The sequence below is a fragment of the Nothoprocta perdicaria genome, unplaced genomic scaffold, assembly GCF_003342845.1.
Source record: "Nothoprocta perdicaria isolate Ctin4 unplaced genomic scaffold, notPer1 scaffold_52, whole genome shotgun sequence".
In the NCBI taxonomy this organism is placed as follows: Eukaryota; Metazoa; Chordata; class Aves; order Tinamiformes; family Tinamidae; genus Nothoprocta; species Nothoprocta perdicaria.
The window spans coordinates 2,185,161-2,211,633 of NW_020455777.1; the positions used below are offsets into that span (position 1 = coordinate 2,185,161).

At 40.8% G+C, this 26,473-nt stretch overlaps 1 protein-coding gene across 7 annotated transcripts; it reads left to right on the forward strand.

Annotated features, from left to right (window-relative positions):
• Nucleotides 1-21,610, forward strand: BCLAF1 (BCL2 associated transcription factor 1). Of its 7 annotated transcripts, XM_026048233.1 has the most exons (14): nt 3-1,080; nt 2,115-2,188; nt 2,415-2,547; nt 4,629-4,752; nt 5,653-6,558; nt 7,968-8,639; nt 8,763-8,932; nt 11,501-11,606; nt 12,550-12,634; nt 13,399-13,574; nt 14,719-14,893; nt 18,401-18,547; nt 20,910-21,119; nt 21,250-21,610. In XM_026048233.1, exons 4-14 carry the CDS (start codon nt 4,649-4,651, stop codon nt 21,253-21,255), a joined length of 2,757 nt encoding a protein of 918 aa, XP_025904018.1. In that variant the 5' UTR covers nt 3-1,080; nt 2,115-2,188; nt 2,415-2,547; nt 4,629-4,648; the 3' UTR covers nt 21,256-21,610. The 7 variants fall into 7 exon arrangements, 6 of the variants coding, with proteins under 6 accessions (XP_025904021.1, XP_025904018.1, XP_025904017.1 ...); XM_026048232.1 differs by lacking the exon at nt 2,415-2,547; XM_026048234.1 differs by lacking the exon at nt 2,415-2,547 and having other exon boundaries at nt 14,782-14,893.
• Nucleotides 21,611-26,473: the final 4,863 nt, after the last annotated feature.

Here is a 26,473-nt window from a genome sequence, read left to right on the forward strand (position 1 = left end):
CCTGTTGCTCTTATTTAACGTGATGTGCTATAGTGACTTCAGACTGTGGTGCTGGGCACAAGAGGCTCTGCTGGAAGAGGCTGTGGGTGGTTTTATATGATGTCATGGTCAATGTATTGTATGTGCAGAAGAAGAGAAACTTTCTGCAAAAGTGGGAAATGTGGAAGTGTGCAAACAGAACTGTTTTCCTAAATAATTTTGGATATACACTGCCCTTCTTTAAAGCAGTTATAGTAATGTGCAAGTGAAACTTTAATTTCTTGCATGCTGTGAGAATATTTATGTAGACAAACTTTTATTCAAGGCCAGTCTCTTCATTTTTAAGTGCTTTCTTTTCCTAAGATGAGCRTTTTGTTTTGTGGGCAACTGTTTTAATGTGTCAAGTTTTAACCTATTGCAATTAAGTGGAAACAAAGCAAAGAATGATTACGACTTTTCTTAATAAAAAATGTATGCTTTTTTATTCAAAACTCTTCTTTTAGAATTATATAGTCATAATATTAATTTTAAAAATTTCCATGGGAAGAAAGGCAGTAAATAGATTGTAGCTGACAGATGGACGTGTTTATGTTGTATTAAAAAAAAAAAAGTGCAGTTACCGGTCACCTTCCTAGAATTTCTTTGCAGAAGTTACTGCCAGGGTTTGAGTGAAAACTCTTCTTGTTCAGCTTAGATGTTTTGTAAGTGAAGACACTGTCTCATATCTAAATACTCAGCATCTAAAGCCTTGCCTGAGTTAGGACTTTGAGTTTGCTAACGCAAATGGGATTATTTTGAAAAGTTTGAAATACAGATAACATTGAAGAGTGTTTAGATATTGCTTTAAAGCCTACAACAGAACTTCACTCATTTAGCTAAAGCATGTATTGCTTTTTCTATGCTGAAATTCTGAATGCGTTAATTACCTTGTGTTAGCTAATACCATCTTGCCTTTTGTCTAGACAAGATTTGAAATCGTCCCGTACACTACTGTGCTCCTTCAGAGACTCATGCTTGCTGCTGATGAGAACTAAAAACTTAATCTTATTAAAGCATATGTTTTGTAGAAATTGGAAATATCTTGGTCACTACTAGGGAATGGTAAGTGGACTTTTGAAAGCAGGGTTTATAAATACAACAAGTACTGCTTTTATTTTTTTTTTTTTTTTTGAGATGAAGGAAACTTTGAAAACCTTTGTAAACAGCTTTGATTGTAATGAATACATTGTTGAGATGCAGAACTACCGGGAGATGCATCCTACTTGTATTGAACTGTGACAAAATTCCAAGTCACTTCAGAGGAATTGGAAAGCTTTCTTCATGTTGAGTCAGATTACAAATGTATGTGTATTTTTAAGGGTATCTGTTAATTAAAAGGTGAGGGCAGAGAAAGGCTTGTGCATTTGAGATGAGTTTCATTATTTCAGTTATTCTTTGTGTCTATATATGTGCAAAAAACTTTCTTAAAAAATGAAATGTTGGTTATTCTGATGAACTTTAACGTATGTACATATTTAATGTAAAAATATGTAACAGAAATATTGTCATAAATATTATCACTAGTTGTTTTATGCAAAGTTTTCACAGTTGTCTTGGCTCCCCGCTCCTATTTTTGTGCCTTAAATGATGGCTTCAGTTAAGTGCAGAGCTGTATGTTACAGCATGTACAGGTCTGTTTACCCCTGTCCTTCTTRCCCCCTGCTCATGGCTGCATGCTGTCCTCTTTCTCCTATAATCCATCTCTGTTTGACCCCTCACTAAGCCAGTTGATTGGATAACCAAGCCACCTAAGTTTTTCTCTGGGGTACCAAGAGTCTGCTCTTTGAAGGACCTGAAGAGTCAGGTCTGTTGTGAAGTGAGGATGGGGAGTTTACCAGCCAGCTGTAAGCAAGGCTGAAGGAGGACTGATCAGATATGTAAGAGGTGTAGGATTGCACCTTCTTGGCATTAGCTATTGAGCTGATTTGGTCTTAACATGTTACACCAACTCCTGCAGTGAATTTGGCATTTCATGTGTTCTCTCTTTATGCTAAAGAGATTAATGTTTGAACCCATTTATGGAAATTCTCTCTACCTTTGAGGCTAGTCTTGTAGTAAAGGTGCGTGTCTATGACTTTTCTTTTTCTGTTACATAGGAATCAGAATTGCTGAAAGCACAAATAGAGAATCGTAAAATAATCTCTTCGTTGGCACCAGCTAAAGGTTTGAGGTAAGATTAACTTAATTCTACTTCTGAATGTTCTAATTCAACTCAGTCACTTGAAATGAGAGTTGATTCTGTTCTTCCAAGCTTTATGCTTGTGATATAAAAAATAAAACCCTAAAATGTATACCTCTTTCTGAAATAAATGTTTTGTATGTAAAGGTCACGCAGTGAATGACCTATGCCACTTTGTCCTACATAGAATAAAAATGTACAAACCTAATCATTGCAGAAAATTGCAGACAGATTTCTTTGAAGTGGAGATTGCCTTGTGTTATGAACTACTGCTGCATATCTGAAAATTGCTATATGTCCCCAAAACCCGGAGGGCTTTCTTTTCTATCATATTTGGAAAAAATGACATGGTGAGTGTCTTAAAATAGTTTAAACACTCCAAATGTTTGTGGCCTGTAAGCAGATGAACATAAGAGATTTTAAGGAACTTTCTGTGTGCTTAATTGACCACAATGAGTAAAAGTCATCTTCTCTGTTGTGTAAGTTTGATTCTTAATCRAGGGAGCACTTTAAAGACATCAGGCAACACAATCTTCCCTGAGATGGAGAATTCTTTCTTGGTTCATTTAATGGCAGATTTTAGTGCAGGTTAAATGTTGTTGTTGGGTGAGTTTCAGCTGAGATCAGATCTCTCTGAGGCCTCACAGATGCTTGTGCCACCGTGGTGAGGAACGTGGTACAGGAACAACCAGTGATAGGGAAAGATTTATTTATWTWTTTATTTATTTTCTCTGTTGGATTTGCTTGCACTTGCCTAAGGTTCGCTAAATTTTGTTAATGTTATAAGGTTGCTTGTTTGCTTTATCTCTCGACACTATTAAGATACCTCCCAAACTACACACAAAAAAAACGTTTATATGTAGTTCCTTGTGACRGAAAGTACTTGTCAAGTTGAACTTCTGTTTTCAATAAAGAATTTTTTTTAAGTATTAAAAAAGGCTCTTATGTATATTTTTAATGTAAAAGCTAAACATTTAATAGTTATTAAGCAAAAATGGAAAAATCCATAAACAATGATAATTTCGGACATTGAGAATACTAAGGCCTTAAAATATGATTACTTGTTATCAGTTTACCTTCAAAAGGACATCTCATGTGACCTTTTTTTAATAAGCTGGACAATGCTGAAAGAAAATGACAACGAGGCAAAGTTATATTAATTGGGAAATTTTAGACTAATCATGAAAGAAGAAGAAAGATTATGCTTTTTTATGGTTAATTATAAATATTTATTGCAATTATAAGTAACAATAAATTATAGTTTATTGTTGGTTTATCTTATTTTAGGACTCACTGCTTTATAATCCTATGTAATTTGATAGGTCATATTCAGTTTAAAAATACTACTGAATTTTGTTGTAAGCCGTATTATTTAGGTGGTGGTCATAAAATCCACAGTCAACTAAGTTGTTGTTTTTGTTAACAAGAACTAGTTTAAAAAGTTAGCTTAACCTAAAAAGAGGTATGATGGACATATTGGCAGGTGGGAAATCGGATCAGACTAATTAGGTTTAGTAAGTATGGTTAAGAGATAGAATGCTCCTGTCTCAGACTRTCAACTGCTAAACAGAGCTCCTGGGGGCTTTTACATTGCTTATATAAAAGTTTGACTGTAGTAGGCTGCCAAACTTGGAAGGATTAGTGTGTTGGAAGTGCAAGGAATCTATAAACTCACAGATAGAAAGAAATGGTTTTGTATGCTTATATAGGAAGTAGTTCAGAATTGGAATAAACAAATGCTAAGCCAGACAGGTTTGTTTGTTTATTTTTAATGGTAATATAGATGTATGGATTAAGAGTGATCTTTTTGCTGCGAGTAGGGGAAAAAAAACAGTTTTCATCTCCACACAGTGGTTTTAGCCGAAATAAAAAGTATAGGATCTCACATGAAAAGAACTTTGTTATCAATTTTTCGAAACATTTTAGCTTATCACACCTAACTGTTAAAACTGTATAAAATTAGTGGAAAAATATACATCTAACTCTTGATAACAAATGTGTAATCRTTCACGTTCCCATTATTTCTTGCTATTTTTGCAGAATTTTTTTTTTTCTTTTGCTCCCTCTCTCCACTTAGAGGATCAATTTTCGATTGAACTTTTGAAACCTTACTGACATGCTTTATGTCTTCAGACAAACTGCTTGCTACAGTTGTGTTAAATAAGTCTTACATTCTTTACGCTGTGGTATATGGAGCTTTTGTAAGTTACTAGTAAATAAATTCTTATCCACCTCAGAAGTCTTTTGTTTAAGAAAATTCTGAAATTCTGTACTTTCTTATTTTATAAAGCAAAAACAAATTGTTCGCTTGTATGATTTACAACAGTCTTTTTTTTCTTTCTTTTTTTTTTTTTTTTTTTTTTTTTTTTTTTTTTTTTGTTTTTCCTCCCCCCTCCTCCCCCCCCTCCTCACTGCTTTCCCTTTTGGGAAGGAGTGTATCTACTGGGAAAAATGGGTCGATCTAACTCTAGATCGCATTCTTCAAGATCAAAGTCCAGATCTCAGTCCAGCTCTAGGTCAAGATCCAGATCACATTCTAGAAAAAAGAGATACAGGTAAATTGATATCCTGCTGCATGAAAAAWTGGTTAATGAATTGTTATTTATCTGGAAATTTACTTTTTCACTTGCATATTGCTGTGGCAAATGTTAACCTGGGATTTTCTTTCATTTTAGACAATATGTAAATTCTACTTTGAATGTAGTTTCCTTTAATACGCAACTGCTCTGCTCTTTGCCTGTACCTCAAGAAAGTTTGAGAATGCTAACAGTTCTTCCTGGTTTATGGATTTTTTTTCCCTTCCTTCCCTTCTCTTTTCTGATGGTGCTTTCTTATATCCAGTCTTTTTCTGTGTGATGTATTTTGTATTTTTTTCATGAAACTTTTATTTCATGTGCAGTAAGATAAGGCTCAGTATAGATAAGCTTTGTAATATCTTACTGATTGTAATTGCTTTCTCAGTTGCTTTCAGCTTTTTCTTCATCTTTCTTACTAGTGGATATTACCAGTTTCCATAACAGGAGTAGCTGAATTGAATATTTGCTGCCTCATCAGCTGCTGCAGTCCATAGACTGGCATATTAAAATAAATTGGAGGTGATGTACGTCCATATCTCATTCAGGCTGTGAACTGTGGTGGCTGAAGAACTGAAAACTGCCACTGAGTGGTCATCCCTAATAAAATCTTAGGCTGTGCCACGGGGGCTGGTAATGTCTTAATGAGGTGATGCTGAATTCCAGAGTTTCACAGTCCTTTGAGTATAGGTGTGTTGGTTATAACCTGTTACACAGTGGGAAATTTAATAAAGGTAGAATGCTATAGAATTTGTTATCTTTAAGACCAGGTCTGCTTTTTTTACCATTCAGAGTGCATGTGAGTGACTTGGGGATTAGTGTGTTGTTTGTTTTCTCTCCCTCCTCGAATGTCCAATGTTAATGTTTGCTTTTTAATTTTAGTTCTAGGTCTCGGTCGAGGACATATTCACGATCTCGCAGCAGAGATCGTGTTTATTCTAGAGATTATCGCAGAGATTACAGAAATAATAGAGGAATGAGACGCCCCTATGGTTACAGAGGAAGAGGTAGAGGGTATTATCAAGGAGGAGGTGGTAGATATCATCGTGGAGGTTATAGGCCTGTCTGGAACCGAAGACACTCCCGAAGCCCCAGGCGAGGCCGGTCACGTTCCAGAAGTCCAAAGCGAAGGTCTGTGTCTTCCCAGAGGTCCCGGAGCAGATCTCGTCGWTCTTACAGATCTTCCAGGTCCCCAAGGTCCTCCTCATCTCGTTCTTCATCCCCATACAGCAAATCTCCTGTCTCTTCCAAAAGACGTGGGTCTCAGGAAAAGCAGGCAAAGAAAACTGAAGGGGCTCCTTTGCAAGATAGCCCTTTGAAAAATAAATCACAAGATGAACCGAAAGATACGTTTGAACATGACCCATCCGAGTCTCTTGACGATTTTAACAAATCATCAGCAGCTTCTGGCGACATTTGGCCTGGCCTTTCAGCATATGATAACAGTCCAAGGTCACCCCATAGCCCTTCTATTGCCACCCCACCTAGTCAGAGTTCATCTTGCTCCGAAGCCCCTTTGCTTAGCACAGTCCACTCAGCAAAGGACACACCTCAACATTCCCATTCCATTCAGCATAGCCCTGAGAGGTCTGGCTCTGGTTCTGTTGGAAACGGTTCTAGCCGTTATAGTCCTTCTCAGAATAGCCCATTGCATCACGTCCCTTCGAGGAGAAGCCCTGCAAAGACWATCCCAGCACAGAGCGCTCCCCGGGAGGAGGCTCGGGCGCGTTCGTTTTATCCTGAAGCTGGAGATCAGGAAACTGCTAAAGGGGGAAAGTTTCTGAAAAGGTAAGAGTTGCACTATAAAACTCAAGTTGTGTCTTAAAATGCTTCTTACAGAGTTTGGGCTCGATTTTCACTGTGCTTTGGAGAAAGCAGTGTGGGAACACTGTTGAGTGTTTTATAAATTTTAACCTGGTTTAGCTGAAAACACGTGCCTTTTTTCTCACTTAAGACACTCTTGGCTATTAACTAGTAAGATAGGGATCTGTGTGCTTCACGAACAATCTGTTTGTCCCTTTCCTTTACAGTATATTTCTTATATAGTCTGATAAGAAAATCTTAATAGAAGTAGTGCGTCAGAGTTGCTTGACAAGGTGAATTCTGTTTTAAGTACTTTAAACTTTTAATGCTTCGTGTAGTTTGAAATAGAAATCTTCTGAAAGTCGGTGACAAAACAGGTTTCGTGCRATTTCTTTATTAACGTAAACAGCGTTCATTCCAAATTGTGTAGTGCAGTATGACAACTTTGATGCCCTGCCTTGCATTACTTAGGAAAGAGGGTAGGTGTTGGTGTTCCTGACACGTAATTTTAGTGACAAGAAGGACAGTGTTTAAACTTGAATGTATGTTTCCAGTTACCGTGAAGTTCTTTTTTTTTTTTTTTCAAATGAGAACAATCAAAAAACATGTAAACATGTGGACATTAGACTGTCCTTTTTTGTTTTGAGTTTTACTTTAGGAGATTTTATATAAAATGAGATATAAAGAAAAGCTGTCTTCTGTTCTTAAATAGATTTTTAAAAGATTTTGCATGTTTTTGTTATTTTTTTATATAGAAATACACTGCTAGGACACCAAAAATGCAACTTTCTGTATCTTGAGGTGTATCGTAGCAGGTGAATGTGCTAGGACCTTTGTCAAAATCTTTTACAGATTAAGTAGTGACTAGAATAAGCTTTCATTTATAAATAYGTTCCTCTGTTTAGGTAAGCTGTTTCTTAAATGTGCCCTGCTTGTGCACAGTGATTGAATTAAGCAAGTGTCAAATTTTGGACCTCTCTTAGACACGTGCAGGATCTTGAAGACGATTTCTTTTTAATGGTATTCTTTTTGCTAGAAGGAATTCAAAAATTAATTGCAGTCTGAACTGTCATTTTTTTCTGACAAAATGACCAGTGTAAGAATATGTGAAGCTGGGTACCAATTAAGAAAGAATAAACAGATTTTTTTTAATAAACTCAAGCAGATAGTTTCTAGGTGTTTTGCAGAAAGGCATTATTTTCTTCAAATGCTTCAATAACGTAAATGACTGCGTACGTAATTACTTCCATGCAAAAACTTAAATGCTGAGTTGCACTTCACAGTGGAACATACTTTCTTCTTCTTGATGTGGCATTGACACAAAAGAGAATTGCAAGTGATGAACTGCAATGAATGCAATCCAGAGTTACCAGTCTCTTCTTTGCTATCCACAGGTACACAGATGAAGAGTCTAGAGTATACCTGCTTGATAGGGGTAATACCAGGGAGAAGGAGGCCCAGAAGGAGAGAGGATCAGAAAAAGGGAGGACAGAGGGAGAAAGGGAATGGGAGGATCAGGAAGCTTTAGATTACTTTGTTGATAAAGAGCCCGGGAAAGAAAAGTTTAATGACTCTGAAGGGGAGGACACAGAGGAGACAGAGGATTATAGACAGTTCAGAAAATCTGTCCTGGCAGATCAGGGTAAAAATTGTCCTACTACATCTCACCGGAATGCTGAGGAGGAAGGAGCCAAATACAAATCTAAAATATCAATGAAGGGCAATAGAGAGAGCGATGGATTTAGAGAAGAGAAAAGTTATAAGCCTAAAGAGACTGGCTATGTAGCGGAAAGGCCTAGTGCAACAAAAGATAAGCACAAGGAAGACGACAAAAGTTCTGAGAGACTAACGGTGAAGAAAGAAACTCAATCACCTGAGCAGGTAAAGTCTGAAAAGCTCAAAGAACTCTTTGATTACAGTCCCCCTCTACACAAGAATCTGGATGCGAGAGAAAAATCCACCTTCAGAGAGGAGAGCCCACTTAGGATCAAAATGATAGCCAGTGACTCCCACCGTCCTGAAGTTAAACTCAAAATGGCACCGGTACCTCTTGATGATTCCAATAGGTAAATTATTCCACCTTAAGTGTAGTTCTTCACCCACCTGCAGTGACCCTGCTCTTCATTTAAACTCTTGGTTTCTCTTTGTGTGTCTTTCTTGTTGTTGTTGTTCTTGTTGATACGTTTTAGACCTGCATCCTTGACTAAAGACAGGCTGCTTGCTAGCACACTTGTCCATTCCGTCAAGAAGGAGCAAGAGTTCCGATCCATCTTTGACCACATAAAGTTGCCACAGGCCAGCAAAAGCACATCGGAGTCATTTATTCAGCACATAGTGTCCTTGGTTCACCATGTCAAAGGTATGTACTCAGTTTACTGTGCCAAATACACCCCCCTGACAACTACATTTAAGCTTGTTTCCTAGGGTTATCTTCAGTGCAGGAAGATTTTGGTCCTCTCTTAGTGTTGGTTTAGTCTTTTATCTTTTGAGGTACGCACAAAAATATGTGGGAAAATAATAGCTGCAGAAGCAGTAAAACTTAGATTTCTAGATAATTTTATTGAGTGTGTAAAGCTTTTCTATTTTTTACTGGAATTTAAGCATGTTATGTTGGTCAGTCTTTGGTTTTAAGTTAATAGTTTTAACATCTAATGTGATATTAAGCGGTACAATTTGTGTTGAGAGATGTCTTTTGTACTATCAAATACAATGACCTCCCTTACGAGACACCTGCCGAGGTCATTTCCTAGTGCTTATTAGAGGTTCCTTCCCCGGCCAAAACAATAACCCTTAATGAAACTTGTGGTCTGTATGATATTACAATACACTAGGAAATATCACTATGAAATCCCATTTTAGTCTTATTTAGTAGACCCTTTCAGCACCAGTAGTGGTGCTGGAGATGGGAATTATGTTTGTAGGAACTTGGCAGTAGCTAAATAAATCTGAGTGAATATGACACATACGTTGTATGTGTTTTGCTTGCTATCGTTAAATTAAAACATTATCTCGGGAATAAAACAGATAGTATTTGTGACCTAAACAAAATACAAGCTTGTTGTTTGATGACTTTGATTGAAGGATTGATAAGTCTTTAAAATCTTTTGAGGACATCTAGAGAATTCTTTAAATGAGCATCAACATTTTTCATATGGCATTTATTTCACTGGCCTGTTATCTTGTGTTTAGTGTACTGAAATAATAGGGAAGAACTTGCTGGTGAAAGTAATTCCACTGCATCAGTGTGCAAAGGGAGAATGTGGAAATGTTTGCTTAAGTGCCCAGCTTCAGTATGTCTGTAAGCATTGTTTCTAAAGATGCTTAGCTGCTAAAATTGCAAATAACTTCGCACTAAAGGTGTATACTAAAATTCCCCCAATTTCCATTTTGTTGCCAAAAAGCTAACTTTAGATGAACAAGGGCAAGTGATCTTACAGACTGTGAAGAACAGTATCTCTTCTTGATATGTAAGAGATTCAGGCCTTGATCCAATGAGCTTCTGCAGATGTTGGCTTATATGGTACATGTCTATGCTGTAGGTGAATAATATTCCCAAAGCACTTCCATGTTGATCACAGAATGCTTAACTTGTTTTTCTGTAGACGTTTGTATGTTAAATTAAAAAGAATACCYGGGAAATATATATTACTTAAACAGCCTATCTGGTGAAGCTACTCAGTACATAAAGTTACTGTGATTTCTGAAGGAAGAAACTCTCTGTATGTTTCAAATTTACTGTGGTCTATGATCAGATTTTAGTATGATCTCTTTTGACAAACTGAAGTTATGTTCATTATTGGTGTGATGCAACCAGTCTGAACAGCTCTGTGTTAATGTAGAGCTGAAAATGCCCAGTGATGTTTTCTTTTTCATTATAACTAGGTCCTGGAATGTGTTTTGAAATGGCAAAATCCATGTTACAAAAGTAAAATAGCTGTTGAAAGATACAGATGCCAAACAGGCAAAGTTGAACCTTCTGTCTTCCTGGCAAAAATGGCATAAAAACAGAGTTGCTAGCTCAAATTCCTGTGTTTGATGGAATTATGATTGAGGCACTACCCTTGTAGTGGCCGTTTCAAGTTTTAATGGTTGGTTATGAGACAAATACTGGATGCCGGGCGGTAAGTTGATACAGATGTATGTTGACCTGTTAAGCAGATAGCTTGCTTCATATGTAACATTTCATAGTTCATGACTTTATGTATTCTATATTACATTTAAACACATTCGTTGAGCTGGTTTAAAAACCTAAGTTTTGCTGTGGCTAATTTAACTATCTCTGAAGGCAAGAGAAAATTTGTGAGAAAAGCTGTCAGGTTTGCCAAGATGCCAGATGCTTAAATAGATCTGTTTGCATATAGGAGTGTGACTTGTCTTGAATTGTTTATCATCATAATTTAAAATTGAGAAATTTTATGTTTTTAAGAAATAACCTTTTAGGCCATTCATGTAATTTACTGAAACATTCATTACTTAATATTTTCACTAAATTCTGTTTTAAGTTAAAGATGAGATGAATTATAAAACGTGCTTCTTACTGTAACTGCTGTTACTCATGGCGCAAAGTAACTTCATTTTCTCTTATGGGTAAAGGATAAAGAAGTAACTTAAGATAATTTCTCCTTTCTTATTGTTAGAGGAAAAACTCACTGAAAAGGAGCAAGTCTAATGAGTAAATCATGCTTGAGTTAGATGTAGCTCAGTCATGGCATAGTTATAAGTAGACTTGCAGTGATGCTGTGCACTGTTGCTTGTTTGGGGTACAGATAATGTACAAGTAGAGAGAACTCCACATTTGCTTGTCTTTCTGATATATTTATTGAAAATAATATGTTTTTTTGCCGGCTACATGCCTTTGTCAGGAGTAGAATAGCTATATCAGTTGATTTAAACTAATGAGACAGTGTTTCTCTATTGTAACCAACAGAGCAATACTTCAAGTCAGCTGGAATGACCCTAAATGAGAGGTTCACTGCATATCAAAAGGCTACCGAAGAGCACTGCACCCGACAAAAGAGCCCAGAGATACATAGGTACATATCAATTGCATATGTAGGTGCTTTGTGTTTCCAGTGATGTTATATGCTGGTATTTCATTTGAGAACCRTGAGACTTTTTTTTTCCTAGTCCGTGTGGAGTAATTTGTCAGTTTCTGTGTAAATAGAAAACATCTTTTAGACAAAGAAAATCTTTCCTTGAAAAACCCCTCGCTCGAGTCAACTCTGGCTTCGTCTGCAGCTTTGTAACAGATGCCTTCTCTGCCTCGGTCTTACTTGGAATGTATCTGTTTTTCTCATATGCACTGCTCAAATGTTGAAGGGCATATGTTTAGAAGATGAGTGTAAGCCCAGTAATGTATCTTTATTCTTAAGTGTGAAATGGACACCTTAACTTCCTTAGTCCTTGTGTGTGTTAATTTATAGCCATGTTTGTTTAAAAACAAAAAAGTTCCTAGAATCTGGAAGGTAAGGGGTAAGTGTGCAGATGTAATTTCCCGTAAAGCACCGTAGTTGTGTAAGAGTGTGCACAATATTATTTGTGCTGCATGTGAGGCTCTATTATCTCCGTATTATCCCCTGACAACGTAGGAGATAACGTACCAGGTAAGTATTTTCACTGGGTTAAACTGTGTCGTAATATTGGTTGAGTACTTGGGGTATGTGGGGAAATAGACCACCTACATTTACTGTCTGTTGGGAATTCTCTTTGAAGCTTTTCATATCTTTGAAAGGTTAAAATATGAAAATGAAACTGCATGTTTTGTGTATTTGTATTTTCAGCATGTTTTAGAGGAAAATAAAAATTTTCCATTTTGAGTGTAATTCTATAATCTATTCTGGTAGGCTTTGTATTCAAAAAGGTTGTTCTACTGCAAAAATGCCTTTTTTTCCTCAGATTTCTTTTGGGAAGAAATCTCTGAAGCCATAAACAGTCACATACACATATGGCTAGACACTGCTTTTATTTTGCATTTAGGAGGATTGACATCTCTCCAAGTGCCCTGAGGAAGCATACCCGTTTATCGGGTGAAGAGAGAGGCTTTAAAGAAGAAAGTCAAAAAGTAGGTTCTCGGTAAACTTCCCACCTGTATTTCTAATCTTCATTTGGTGTGTTTCCCTTTGAACTTGAACTTCATATATAAACATAATATAAATCTTCCAAAAAGGCAAAAGTTTGTATTTATAGTGTATTGAGTACTTGGGGTTAGAGACTTACACATTTTTATTTCTTTTTTTTTTCTTTTTAAATCTCTGATTTAATCTCTGTATTGGTAGTGAGGTGTTAGAAGGTCAAGTTTCCCACCCCACCCTCCTTTCCTTCTCTTGGACGTTTTCTTAGTCAGCTTTGTGGTTCTGGGCTGCTTAAAGACAAAGAATAGGAGAAAAAAAATCCTGAGATAATTTTTCAGTAGTACAGTTGAATGGATAAGGTGTTTGTGTTCTGCTGGAAACACAGCTGGGAGAAATGTGTGTGTGTGTGTGTGTGTGTGTGTGTGTGTGTGTGTGTGCGTGCGCGCGCGCGCTTGTCTTCCCAGACCATATGTTTGTCTGCGTCAAAAAGTTGGTCTTGTGTTGGCCTAGTGGGAAAACTTTGCTCAAAAGTTAATTTCTTATCCAAGTTTCTAGCTTAGTGTTATCAGACCCAAAAAGTTGCTTATAAAGAACTTTTATTAGATGTCAACTTACATGCCAAGGAGCCTCTTGACAACTAGGTAAATTCCATCTTGTCTTTTAGGAAGTTGAGGTGTAATTTGCCTTTTAATATACATTGCATTCTGAATGTTTACCTTGAAGTCGTGTTTTTGCAATACATTTTCCCTTGCAGGGAGACAAAAAGTTAAGGTGCGACTCGGCTGATCTTCGGCACGACATTGACCGCCGTAGAAAAGAGCGAAGCAAAGAGCGAGGGGACTCAAAGGGTTCCAGGGAATCCAGTGGGTCAAGGAAGCACGAGAAAACTGCAAAAGATTACAAGGATTACAAATCTTACAAAGATGACAGGTAAATGTTTGAAGTCACTGCGTAGGTTTTTAGCTTCTAATTAGCTTTTGTAATTGTAAGCTTAATTGCTTTCAATTTTCAATGTGTAACGGAACGTTTAAATTTAAACAATTAAAATTATTTGTTTTACAGCAAAAATGTATTATCTGTCTTTTACACGGCTTATGGTGGATGAGGACAAAAACTTTGGAATAGCAAGCTAACACTGAAAAAAAAAAATGACAAATTAATCTGTCCTATTATCCAGGCTACATCAGGAGGTTGGACTTCAATGCAGTACATTTCTATAAACAGTTTGTGTAAGAACTTTGGTTCGTTATGCTTGATTCCGCACTTTTTCAACTCATAACACCCAGAATATGAGAGTTTTACTGATGTTTAGGTTTAACATGGGTGAGAGGGGAGTATTTATTTTCTTTCTAAAGCCAGTGGGCTGCTTTTAAGACAAAGATGTTAGCATGTGTCAGTGGATACTATGTAGCAGTGGTAAGAGTTGCTTCTGGTGTGACTGTCCTTTGGATATTTGTAAAAATCTTGTAATTCGGGTCAAATTAGTGCCACTAGGGGGTTACAGCAAGCTTTTTTTTTTTTTTTTTTTTCCTCTTGCCTTATACTGGGTGTACAATGTACTTAGGCTTTGTTTTTCCCATTTGCTTTCTGATTTTGGTATCCACATTATTTTCCACTGGCTAGTTCTGTACAGGCATCTTCATAGGGAAACCCAAACCATATGTACTTCTCAACAGTGTGCAAACTGAATTATGTAGTTATTGTGAAAATTTAGCCTTGAAGGTTTACTTGCCTTTGGCTTCTGTTTCTTCTGCCTCAGAAGAAAAGCAGATTTTAAAAGAAATAGTAACAGAACCTCTTCATGGCATCAAATCCTAGAACTAACTCTTTGCAGTTTGCAGACTGCTGCTTTCCAGCTTGCTAGCGATAGTGTACATGTAATGCTTTTAAAGGAGGATGGAAAGTGAAATTAAACATCTGAAATATGTAACTGATATGTGATATCATAACCAGAAGGGGAGATAGCTTGTGTGTTTTTTTCCATAAAATAGAAACAGAGAGCCCTTTTTAGTATAGTGTATTACAGACTATAGTGCTTTTAAAACAGCACACAGTATATCTTTTTATTTTTCAGTAAACAAAAAAGAGAGCAAGACCGTTCTCGATCCTCCCCATCTTCTCCATCTTCCTCATCCAGTTCTCGAGAAGAAAAGGACAGCAAGAAGGAGAGAGATGAAGAATTCAAAACCCACCATGAGCAAAAAGAATATTCCAGTTTTGCGGGAGTCAACAGGCCAAGAGGAACCTTTGTGAGTTGCCCTTCTCCTAGTCTTCCCCCAAACTGTGAATGAAATGTTATTATTGTAATGCCAAGATTCACCTCTCACAATTGAGACAAAGCATGTGAATCCCCCAAGAAATTGTGTTGAATATGTTTTGTTGAATCAACTGTCTTAAAAATAAGGCTAAGAACAGTATGACAAAATGTTGCTGTGGCTGCTTTTTTTTTGCCTTTTTTTTTTTCCTCTCATGGTTCTGAATAGCACTTCTCAGCATATGAGTTCTCTGACATCTAGCAAACTTGCAAACAGATTTTATTATTTTTTAACACTCTCCAACAGCAGTTAYGTTTGGTGTGTAAAGGTGTAATCAATTAGTCATAAAGACAAAGGGCGGAGGGTTTTTTCCCCCTCTTTTTTACAATTTTAATTTTCTGGGAGAATCTTACACTTCCTTATAAAGAAGTCCTAGGATGTGTTACCTCTTGCTTCCTGCAGTTTCAATTTTTCCCATCATTTCAGTTTGATTTGTGTTCCTCCTTTCAGTAGATACCTGCTGCTTGTTGTTAAATAAGTGCCCCGTAATTAAATGTCCACCAGCCTTGAGGCAGCTGTGGTAGGGCGAGGAGATGGGCTGCTCCCTGCTGCTCTCTGGATGGCCTCAGGCAGCAGCAGCCAGCGTGCCAGCTAGCTCGGGAATGGGTTTCAGCATCGTGAATTCAAGGTGCAGTATTGAGCACCATTTCAGAAAATGTTTCGAGGCACTAATCTATAAGAAGGTGAAAATCACTTGTTAATGCAGCTCACTACTATTTTACTGGGGAAAAATAAGAGCATTAAAAATGAGGAAGTGGTAGGGGAGCCCTTGTAAAGATGAGGAACAYGGAAAACAAGTGATGCCTTTAAAAAATAAGCTCTGTTTGCAAGGAAAAAATGTCACATAGCCTGACTCAATGGACAAGAGTAGTTTCATGTTTTTTCAATTTTTCATGTAGCATGTAGTTGAGACTAAACAATGTTAAAAAAGGCTTTGCTTGGTGCACATAAGTCTGGTACAAAAATACACTGAATTTTGTTTTTAATCATGTAGAGGAATGTTTTGAACTACATACAAGAATGTTTGTGAAATGCACCTGGATTGTGCAACACTGACTTGTGCTTTGCAACTTGCATCTAAAAAGTGGAAATGCTTGGTGGGAAAACTCAAAGTTCAAAATTAGTATAATGATCAAAATATTTTTTAAACGAGAAAATAGGAAAAACAGTGTAATTATACTGAACATGTTAGCTGTGTGACCTAAATGTTTAATACTTCAGTGATGTAGCTGTAAAGTATGACAACATTAGCATGATCATTTTAAGAGAATAAGCTAGTAGCACTGAGTTAAAACAAGGTGAGTAGAAGAAAAGTTTTGTAATTACTGGAAAGTAATTGCTTTATAAAAACCAAAGTGTATGTATCATGATAGGATGCTGCCCTACATATAATTTAGGTATATATGAATTGTAAATTTAATAAACATGTGCTGGTTTTGACTACTGGTAACTGCCAATGCTGCCTATGCAAAAATAAGTGGCAAGCGTTCCCAAATGGCACACACACCTTCACACCCACGCACCCACAAACTGCACACCCACAGGACAAACTGTAGCAGAACAAGAGAACCTAAACAGATAGGCAGGCCAACCTCTTGTCTTAAAACTCTTGTTTAAGATTGCAGACTGGATAGGATTGAAAGCGGTAAACTGGCTAGTCTAGAAGTGTCTCTGTAACCCAAGACTAGTAGTTAGTGTGTCCAGTAAATACTGCTTTGGTTGTGGCATAAAGAATATTTCTCAACTTGCAACAGACACCGCTGCTTCGCTCCTCATTGGGAGGGAATGGCCAACTGAATAGGAGAGATTTTAATGGAAATGAAGATTTTATGTTAAATTGGCACTGATTCTTTTCACTAATGCTTAGTAGTAGTTGAGTATGTTTGTACATAATAGCCATACATATTCTGAATAGCTTCAAAGGAGAAATACGCAAATAAAATAAATTCTTTTAATGGCATTGCTTCTAGTATCTAGCTCCCAAAGGAATTTGTCTTTAGGTACTCCGAGTAAAAGGAGTTTTTCTATGGAACTAATTGCTTTTTCTTTTCTCCCCCTCTGTTTTGTTTTCTTGTTTTGTCTTTTGCTTTGTTTCTGCATCCTTTTTAATTGCTTATTGTTCTACTTTTTGTCCTAATTTTGCAAAAGTTCCAAAGCTATTGGAAATAAAGCATTTTTCTATTTTTGTACAATTTTCTTTAGGCATTTACTTCTCACTTTCTAAATAATTCTTAAAGCAATCCTTTCTTTCTCTTTGAATATAATTTGCCTGCACTATACTGGTAGGTCTTGTGTCTTCTTTACTGGACTGCTGCTTTGTCTGTTTCAAGGTACTGTTAAAGCTGTCCTGTATATTCTGTATTAGGGAAATAAGTGTGGGAACAGGTGTGGATTATACTCCTTGTAGGTTAGTTCACAGAACTAACAGGTTAGTTAATTGCTTCTTTTTGATCAGTGTTTTATGGACATGCTTATTGTTTCCAAATTAATTTCCAGCCATATTGTTTTGGGTAGCTGCATCTGAAAACCTGGAGTTAGGGGCTGCCTTTGGAAAGCACGATCTAGTAGCCACAGGTCCACACTTGCATACAAGGAGCACACTCCCTTGCCAGGCTGACCTTCCTTTCCCTTTCGAAGGGAGCTTATCTAGATGAACTGCTAATGTTTGCCACAAGCTAAGGGTGCCCATTCAGAGGAAACGCAGTGTACTACTTAGCATATTCTGAGTCGAGTGGTGATATATCTTCTTTCTTGCTATGAGATTACATTTTAACTTAGTATTTTAACATCCTGCTAATTCATTGTGAAGCAGCGTATTTAAGACACTTCACTCCAGGCATTGTTACTTCATGTAGTGTGGATATATTACTTATTTTCTGAGTAAGGCACTTCAGGCAAATTACATCTCAAAAGAGAGGAGTACATTGAATATCAATTGTGAACATTTTATGAGTAACAGGTAGCCACACTTGCCTAGCACTGCATTGTTCATACATGTTTATCTTAGAATTACACTCTCATAACAGGTGGGTTTGAATGACTCCATAAATGACGAGACCTTTTTCTTATCTTTTTTAGCTTTTCTTTCCCCTCCTTATTTCTAACTTCTCTAGCTATTTTTGTCTGTGAACAGCTTTAGAAATTCTCTTCTGACCTTGTTGCAACAGACTGTTCTTTACCAGAAGTCCAAGGACTTTCTTTTTGGTGGTTGTGGGTAAATTTATACCAAAATTCAAATGCGTTTCAGATTTTAAGCTTAAGAGAATCATTATCTCAAATGCTTGAATACATTACTTAGTTTTAAAAATCACATATTACCTTGATTTACAATTATGTATGTTCTATTTGAGAACAGAAAAAAAGCATTTTGAGTAATACAGAAATTGACTTTTTGCTTTGTGGCTCTATATGAATGGATTAAATAACATTTTCGTTAATCAGTTTCGAATTAGGGGCAGAGGAAGAGCCAGAGGAGTTTTTGCTGGAACAAATACTGGTCCCAGCAATTCAAATACTACTTTTCAAAAGAGACCGAAGGAGGAGGAATGGGATCCTGAATATACTCCAAAAAGCAAGAAATATTTCTTGGTGGGTGTGGAGAACTCGCTATCTTACGCATGCATTTGTTTTCTCAGAGTGCGTTTTATAACTGCTGTGAAGGAGATTGTTTCTACACTCATGATACTTCTCTGACTGTAGCTGTCAATGCCTTTAGGTGGATAAGCATGAGAGCATCAGAATACCTGTAGTGCTGAGCCCTGCTTCTTGCAGCCTTCTGCAGCAGGCTGGCAGTAACTGAAGATGGAGACAGAATTCATCCTCAAACTCTTTTTATCCAGGGGGATGGGGAGGAAGGTGGACGGAGCTTAAATTATTAAAAACAAGGTTAAAAGCAAACAGGCTAGCACCCTTAAATGGTTTTATTTCTAAATGGCACTGAAACTTTGTYGGTCTGGAAATTTGCAAAGTGAAAGATGAGGAAAAGCTGACAATACCTGTGGATGAATGTGTAGGCTGTCTCTGTTACTAGCCCTGCTGCTCTCAGTTAAGTAATGCGRTAGTCATCTAGAAAAAAACTAAAATAAATCCCCCTCCTGATAGTAAAAGGAGAACTTTGAGTGTAACTACCCAGTAAGTAATTTAGTATACTGAATAGTATATTRATAGCCTCTGTTCCAGCTGACTTTCCTTACAAGATGAGGTGTTAAATAGATCCTTCTACCACTGAAAAGAAGGTTAGATAGCRAAGATTAGAACTTGCTCTATACCACTATTTTTTTTCTCAAATATTTTAGCAGGTATTCTAAGAGTATGATCATAGTCAGGATGTTTATACAAAAATGCTCCAATAATAGCTTCATGAGGAAGCTGAATACTGTATGTGTGTGTGTGTATTCTATTTTGTATATATATAGAAAGAGAAAAGAATTATATGTCGTAGAATTAAAATACTGAGCCTTCAGCATTTGCCATTAGCAAACACATAAGCAGAGAGTACTAGAATACAGCTATATGCATTAAACTAGGACTATTAGTTGGTAAAGTGTAAGGTCCAATATAGAAAGTCTTGCATACTTTTAAAAATTTATGTCATTCTGAACACAAGACCTAGGAATTACAGCTTACTTTGTATTCAATATTCAGAATATATTCATATACTTTGTATTAAAATTCAGAACACTTCTTCAGAACTTAAGCTCAGTTCTTAGCTCTCTGTCTAATACTGGAACTATCTAATGCTGGAAACTGTTGTATGATCCTTACTTGAAGTTCTAAATTCATGGCCATCCTTACAGAACAACTGTACTGCGGTGGTATGAGGGAGAAATTGTATTGTTAAAAACAGAGAATTGTAAATTTGTTCAATATTTAGCAAAGAGTGGATGCAAATTAAGAGCTCTCAAAATTTTTATATAGCTTTTCTTCCCCTTAAATTAAACCAACAAACTTCAACRTTCTTCATTTAGTTAAATGTGAAGAGTAAAATAATTTGCTACCTAGTTGTAAAGAATGTCGCCATTGGAGTTTTCTTTGTAGTATGTGTTCAAAACATTCTAGTTAAATTCATGAGGTAGCTACTGCTGACCCTCTTCTTTCAAATAAGTTACCTAACAATCAGCTTTGCTAAYGCATAAGCCATGGAAGATGTGATGATATAGAACAAATGAACTCATTATAGCTTTGTCTYTTTTTTCTCATTTTCAACTAAAAAATATATATATTCTTATTTTATATAGCTGCTAATAAATYACTTGTTACAGATGTAGTCTGTGTTTACTACAGCTCAGATTTCTTTCTAAACTGCAGTTAAAATGTGGAGACTGAACCAAGTGCCCCTCTAAATATAAGCCTCTTCAGTCATAGTTCATAATGTTCCTATAGTTGTCAGATTTATCAAAACATGCAAAGGCTGTATTTGGTAGCAAGATAGCAAACTTTAAGCTTATTTACTTTAATAAGTAAAAGTTGAGTTATGCTGCCTAAATTTAAGTAGTCAGCTAGTTTAAAATTGGCCTTCACATGGGTAAAGCAAGGTTTCTGAATACTGTCTCCTGTTGTATTTTATTAAGAAATATAAAGAACATTATTAGCTTTGCACTATTAAAGTAAAATAGTCTTTTAAAAAGCCTATTCATAGAGCAGAAAGCACAGATTTACTGCTCAGAAATAATGAGTAACCTTATTTATTTGCCCATTCGATCTTCAGTTGTAAGAACACTATTGTGTTATCCTCAACCGTGAGCATTTGAGTAGAGTCGCAGCTAGTGACGGCTCTTAGCTGTAACACTGAATTGCGAAGACATCCTTCATAATGTAACCTAGAGGTTATGAGCTGCACTGTTAGAGAAGTCTGAGCACTTTTGTATGTATGGCCTATATTTTATATGGAATGCCAGCATTTAAGAGGTACTGAAGTGTTTTAACCTTACTCTTTGCATTATTATTGTAGCACGATGACCGAGATGACGGTGTAGATTATTGGGCCAAAAGAGGAAGAGGCCGTGGTACTTTCCAGCGTGGCAGAGGTCGTTTTAACTTCAAAAAGTCAGGTAGCAGTCCGAAGTGGACGCATGACAAGTACCAAGGGGATGGGATTGTGGAAGACGAAGAAGAAACGATGGAGAACAATGAAGAAAAGGACAGGCGCAAAGAAGAAAAGGTACACGGTTCTGCTGGTGGGCTGTAGACACAGCCTCTTYGCAGTATCCCAAGTGACTGAGTTATCATTTCATTCACTTTTAGAGCTTTGTAACTGACAACTTACGTGATTGCTTTCTTTCTTTCCACAGGAATAACCCTGGAAAAAAAGTCCTAGCTGAAAAAGCAGCTCTTGCACCATCCACACAGCATTTTTAATATGTTTTTTGTTGTCAAATGAATGTAAGCATTTTACTTAAATTTTACTGTTGGAAAGTAGTTTAGAGGGATTGTTTTTGTTTTAAGCCTTTAGAAATCTTGATATAGTAAACTATGTTAATGATCGTACAGGTAGAAAGTAAAATATTTGTAACAACTTTTAAGAAATTTTACTGTTTGTTATATGCAGTGTAATTCTGCTTTGTCCAAATATATGGTCAAGTACAACTCAGTTTTGATTCTTCCCCCCATGTCTGTGTTTTATTCTGAAGTAAACTTACAGCTCTGCACACCTGGAATGTTGAGGGTCATTTATTTTATAAATGGATTACTAAATTTGTTGCCTTTTTTTAGGAAAAACTATGRCTGGTCGGTTATATTTAAGAGTGAGAGTTTTGTGTGCCGTTGATCTCATCCTTTAGGTAACAAGAATCAGATTTACACTGTGTTAAATGATAGAAGTTAAACCAGGGTTATCATTCCTTCATGCCAAAGAGCAGCTTGAGTTCTGTCATTAAGAGCAAAATCTTCCTTAGCTTGAAGAAGACGTAGGTATATAAATACTTGAGGGAGTTTCAAGTATATTATTTCTTTAGCTTTTGAGCACTGTATCTTTAATATTTTAGCCAAATTATTAGAATCACCTGGCAACTGGATGAAGAAGTGTAAAAGATGCAYGAGGAAAGGAGGTCATCAGGAGTCCCACAAGGATGAGCCTTGGATGTGCACTGATTGATCTGTAAAAAGGGATTAAAAAAGAGGTGACTTCTTTTATAAAAGCCATTCARAGCAAGTCCACACAAAGATTGAGGATGTTCTTGTAAGACACGTGGTAAATGCAGTGCGGCCTGAAGGGATCCGTGTTCAGACAGACACTCCCAATGTTATGTTTACAACTGCTAGCTCTAAGTTAGCATCTTCTAGGGAATCTAGTTCTGTCCAAAAGTCAGCAGCAGTARGTAGCAAATGAAGTACGAATTACTTGGTGCAGTGGCTGAAAGAGGAGGGCTGGAAAATTCAGTCCCTGGCGTCAAGGAGCTGGGCAGGAGCCCGTGCTGGCGGGGGAGCCKTTCCTGCTCTGGCGGTTAGAGGGAAGGAAATCAAGGGGTGGGCAGGGCACAAGGGGTGGGATGGAGGCAGCTGTGCAAACACAAAGCAAATAAGCAAGCACTGCGTCCCCCCTTGCAGTAACTTGGCAGTGAGCATGGTGAACAYGAGCAGTGCTGCCAGCCTGCGCTACAGAGGTACTCTTGGAGTTTCCGCTGCTGGGAAAACTGACCTGCGAATMCCCAGGTCCATGGGGCAGCAAGGGTGGCTTTTGCTGGTCGTGTCTCGTGCCTTTGCAGTGGCTCATCCGGAAAGGGGGAGTGGAAGCAAAGGTGAGAACCCATCAGTGCTGTGGGCCCAGCAGCGTGAGGAGCACTCTGTTCCCATGGAGAGCCCTGGTGGCAGGAGGCTCTGAAAGCTCCAGGAGCGTTGGGAATCCTGGAATCATTTAAGGTTGGAAGGGAAGTTCACCGCTCTCTGCACATGCAGTGTCCCCTGGAGCATGTGGCACAGGAATGTCCCAGTGCCAGCTGGGGAGGCGCTGGCCCAGCCCTTTCGCCACTCCCGAGGCGCCCACAGCAGGAGCAGCGCGACAGGGCCCCGGGAGGCGCCCTGCAGCCCTGGCGCAGGCCCCGAGAGAAGGGGCTGTCCCTGCGGGCACAGGCACCTCCCGTGGCAGTGACAGCCACAGCTGGGGCCCAGCCAGAGCAGCGCCTGTCCGCTGGAAGCCCTCGGGAGGCTGCGCCTGCCTTCGGGGGCTGATCTGCTTCAAAGGATGTGGTAAACTGCAGGTCTTTAGGACWGAAACCTGTAGTGACAGAGAGAGCAGCAGGCGCGGAACATGGAGTAGCCTGGGGACTCCCTGCACCTGACCTTCCTATGTCCTGCCATGAACTGTCACTCATCAAAAGAGTAACGCTGATACGAGATGAACGTGTGGGCTTGGTGGTGTCGTGGGAAATGCTGGAACCAAGGAATGCTGAAAAACACTGTCTCCTTTACCTTTAGCTAGTTTCTCTCTTTGTACTCYATGTAAATTCTTAAAAAATCAGGAAATGTATGCAGGAAGGGAAATGAACACACAAGCACGCTTGTAACTGTAACAAAACGGCAGTGAGAGGAAAACCGTGGGAGCGTAAACTTGAGAACATGATGTGAGTTTCAGAAGGCGTTTTAGCAAACGCCACCATTCATCATCGTCATCGTCCTCGTCCTGCTGTGGCTTCTCTCCTCGGTGGCTTTTYGACTCCTCAGGCACTGCAGTCACAGCTTCCAAAGAGCCACCAGGAGAAGCAGCCAGAGGCCCCTCTGGCACATGGGGGCGAGGAAGCAGACAGGGACGTTGGCGCCTCGCAGGAGGTGGGTGCTGAGCACTGGGGAGGGCGGCCGCCCCAGCCCAGCACGGCAGCTCCTGCTGGCCTCGCGCGGCGGTTGCAGCTCCAGCTCCGCACACCGGGGCTGCCGGGCGGGCGAGGGGCTGCTGGGGCTGCTGCGACTGGGGCTGCTGCGGCCGCAGCCGCTGCTCTGTGCCCGGCGCGAGCGCTCGGGCAGCGGGGGAGGCCGCGGGGAGGAGCGCGGCAGCGGCACAATGTGGGGCACAGGGGAGGCTGCACGAGGGAAACAACCAAACGGAAAGACACGCAGRCAGAGGGACGGGTTTATTGGGGTGAACAGCAGGGAGCAGGGAGCCCCTTTCAGATGGTGGCAGTGCAGCGCAGCACTGTCCTCCCCACCTCTATCTCCTGCCAGACCTCTTGCATTTCCGCCRTCAGCCAGGGCAGGAATGCTGCCTCCGTATCTGCGGGAATGGAAGGGCAAAGACAAGGAGAAACAGGAAKCCTTCAGTAGCCAGGAAGGGCAGGATGGTGGAAGCTGCTTTTCCTTTGCTGTCTSCAAGGACAGGCTCCATCCAGGGGGGCACAGGCAGGGATGGAAACGTCCCGAGCAGCTGTGGCTCAGGGCAGCCCCTGCCCCTCGCTGGAAGCCTGGCCTCTGCTCTGCCCACAGGCCCCGCTGCCCCTGCCCAGAGGGTTCCTGCCGCCCTCGCTGTCCCCAGGCCTTGCTCTTTGTGCGCAGCGACACATTCTGGGTCCAAAGCACCCCCGGCACTGACCAGTCTCTGCCGGATCACACACGTCCCCGCGCTCAAGGGCGCYGCTCAGGACTGGGGAGGCGGCATCGGCCCCGCGCTGCTTAGCCTCACTTTGCTGTGGGCCCCGGCCCCCTTCCCACAGCGCCGGTGTCTGCYGGCGCGCGGCGCTCCCCCAGGACAGCGCTGCCCCTCACACGGTCCAGCCCTCGGCTCCTGCTCCTTGGAGCCTGAGGAAGATCCCAGCGTGACCACCAGGCAGCAAAGGCAGAAGCAAGGGAATGGGCATAGGGAAACACGCGCATTTAGGGCCTCTCCTTTCGGCACAGCCCTTCCTGGGAACAAGTGTCCTGGGAAAGCTAGCCTGTATTCCATCCCTGCTGCCTCACTCGGGGACGGCTCCAAGGCCTTGGAGCCCCTTCCCAGGCATGGGGCTCSTTTCCTGGGGACAACTCCACCGGGGAGGGAGGAAGTGTGACTGGGGCTGCTGCCCTCAGTTGGAGCTGGATGCCGCAAGGATCTCCAGAAGGAGCAGGAGGTGCTGGGGCTCGGCTGTCGGTGCCGYATCAGCCACACGCGGGCGCAGAGCTGGAGCCGGGGGCTCCTGCGCCACACRCAGCGGCCGAGCGGCTCCGGGGCCATGCGGCACGTGGTGGGGCACCAGCGCCCCAGGCTCCGGCTGCGGGACGGCAGCGGGGCCGGCATCAGCCCTCCGGCCGCAGCCGTTCGCCTGCCCCATGGTGACCTGGGCAGGCTCAGGAAAACTGGTGAAACCACCAACGCCCGGTGCTTCRGAGTGCCAAGGAGCCGGGAGCCTGTGTCTCCCCATGCTGGCACAGTGCCAAACTGAGGGATGGGCACCCGTGGACATGGCTGAGGTCACATYGGGAGCCACCAGGACACACTGTGATTCGGTGGCTGGGATGGAGGCAGCTCCAAGGGTGTGGGCGGAAAGGGGAGTCTCTTGGGCCGTTCCGCATCTCCAGATTCCCACAGGGAGCTGTGGGAGGGCAACTGGTGGGGCCGSGACTCYGCTCCAGAGGTTCTTCCRCGTGCGGCTCTGCAGAGCTTCCCAACGCCAGAGGAAGCTGCTCACTTGCAGTGTGTTTGCTTTAAACCAGGGCTACTCCTGAGCACTGGGGAGTCTGACCTGTGTCCCAGGTGTCTGCAAGGGAAGCACTTCTGCCAAGTGAATAAAAGGAACATCCAGCAGGTTTTCGCAGGAGGACCCTCTCCTGGGGCTTCCTCGGGGGCAGGGAGCCCTGCTCAGCACCCCAGGRCACCCTCGCGCTGCCCAGCTGCAGCCTGCCCGCACGCTCCTCCTCCCAGCACTGCCCCTCTAGGCCAGCTCCTCTCCTGCCCTGGAGAGCTACAGCCAGGAAACATCCCCCATGGAGGCCTCAGTGCCCCTCTCCTGGGAAGCCACTGCTGGAGCAGCAGCAGTGGCTTGGGAACTTCTCCACACACCCACTGGAGCTGCTGTTCTCCATTCACATCCCCACAAGCTTTCTTGAATCCACTACTTTTTTCATGAACCTGAACAACACATTCATGCAGTTACACATGCGACAATGCTTTTATTGAACTCTCGTGTCGTCTACGTTTTGGCGTACAGGCTGTTGCTCCTTTGGCTACGGAGCCCACTAAACCCTCTCTATCACGGGCCCGGCCTCCACAGGCCGAACGGCCGTTCAACCGCCGCGCCGGCGGTATTCAAACCTGCCTCCTCCCCGTCCCCGCCCGCGCCGCCCGCCCTCTCTCTCCCATTGGCTGTGCCATCCCGCCGCCGTCCCACTATTGGCCCGATCCCAGCCCTCCGCCCTGCCGCTGCCTCTGATTGGCTGCCAGCCCCCCATCTCCGCGGCCTCGTGCCTGTTGCTTTATTCAGCCCGCGGCAGCCGTTGGCCGCGCGCTGGAGCCGTTGGCCGGAGGGCGATAAGGGTGGGAGGCCGTGGGAGGGAGCGTTTGGGGCCAGGGGCGTTTCCCGTGGGCCCGGCGCTTCCTGCGGGGCGACTCGGGCA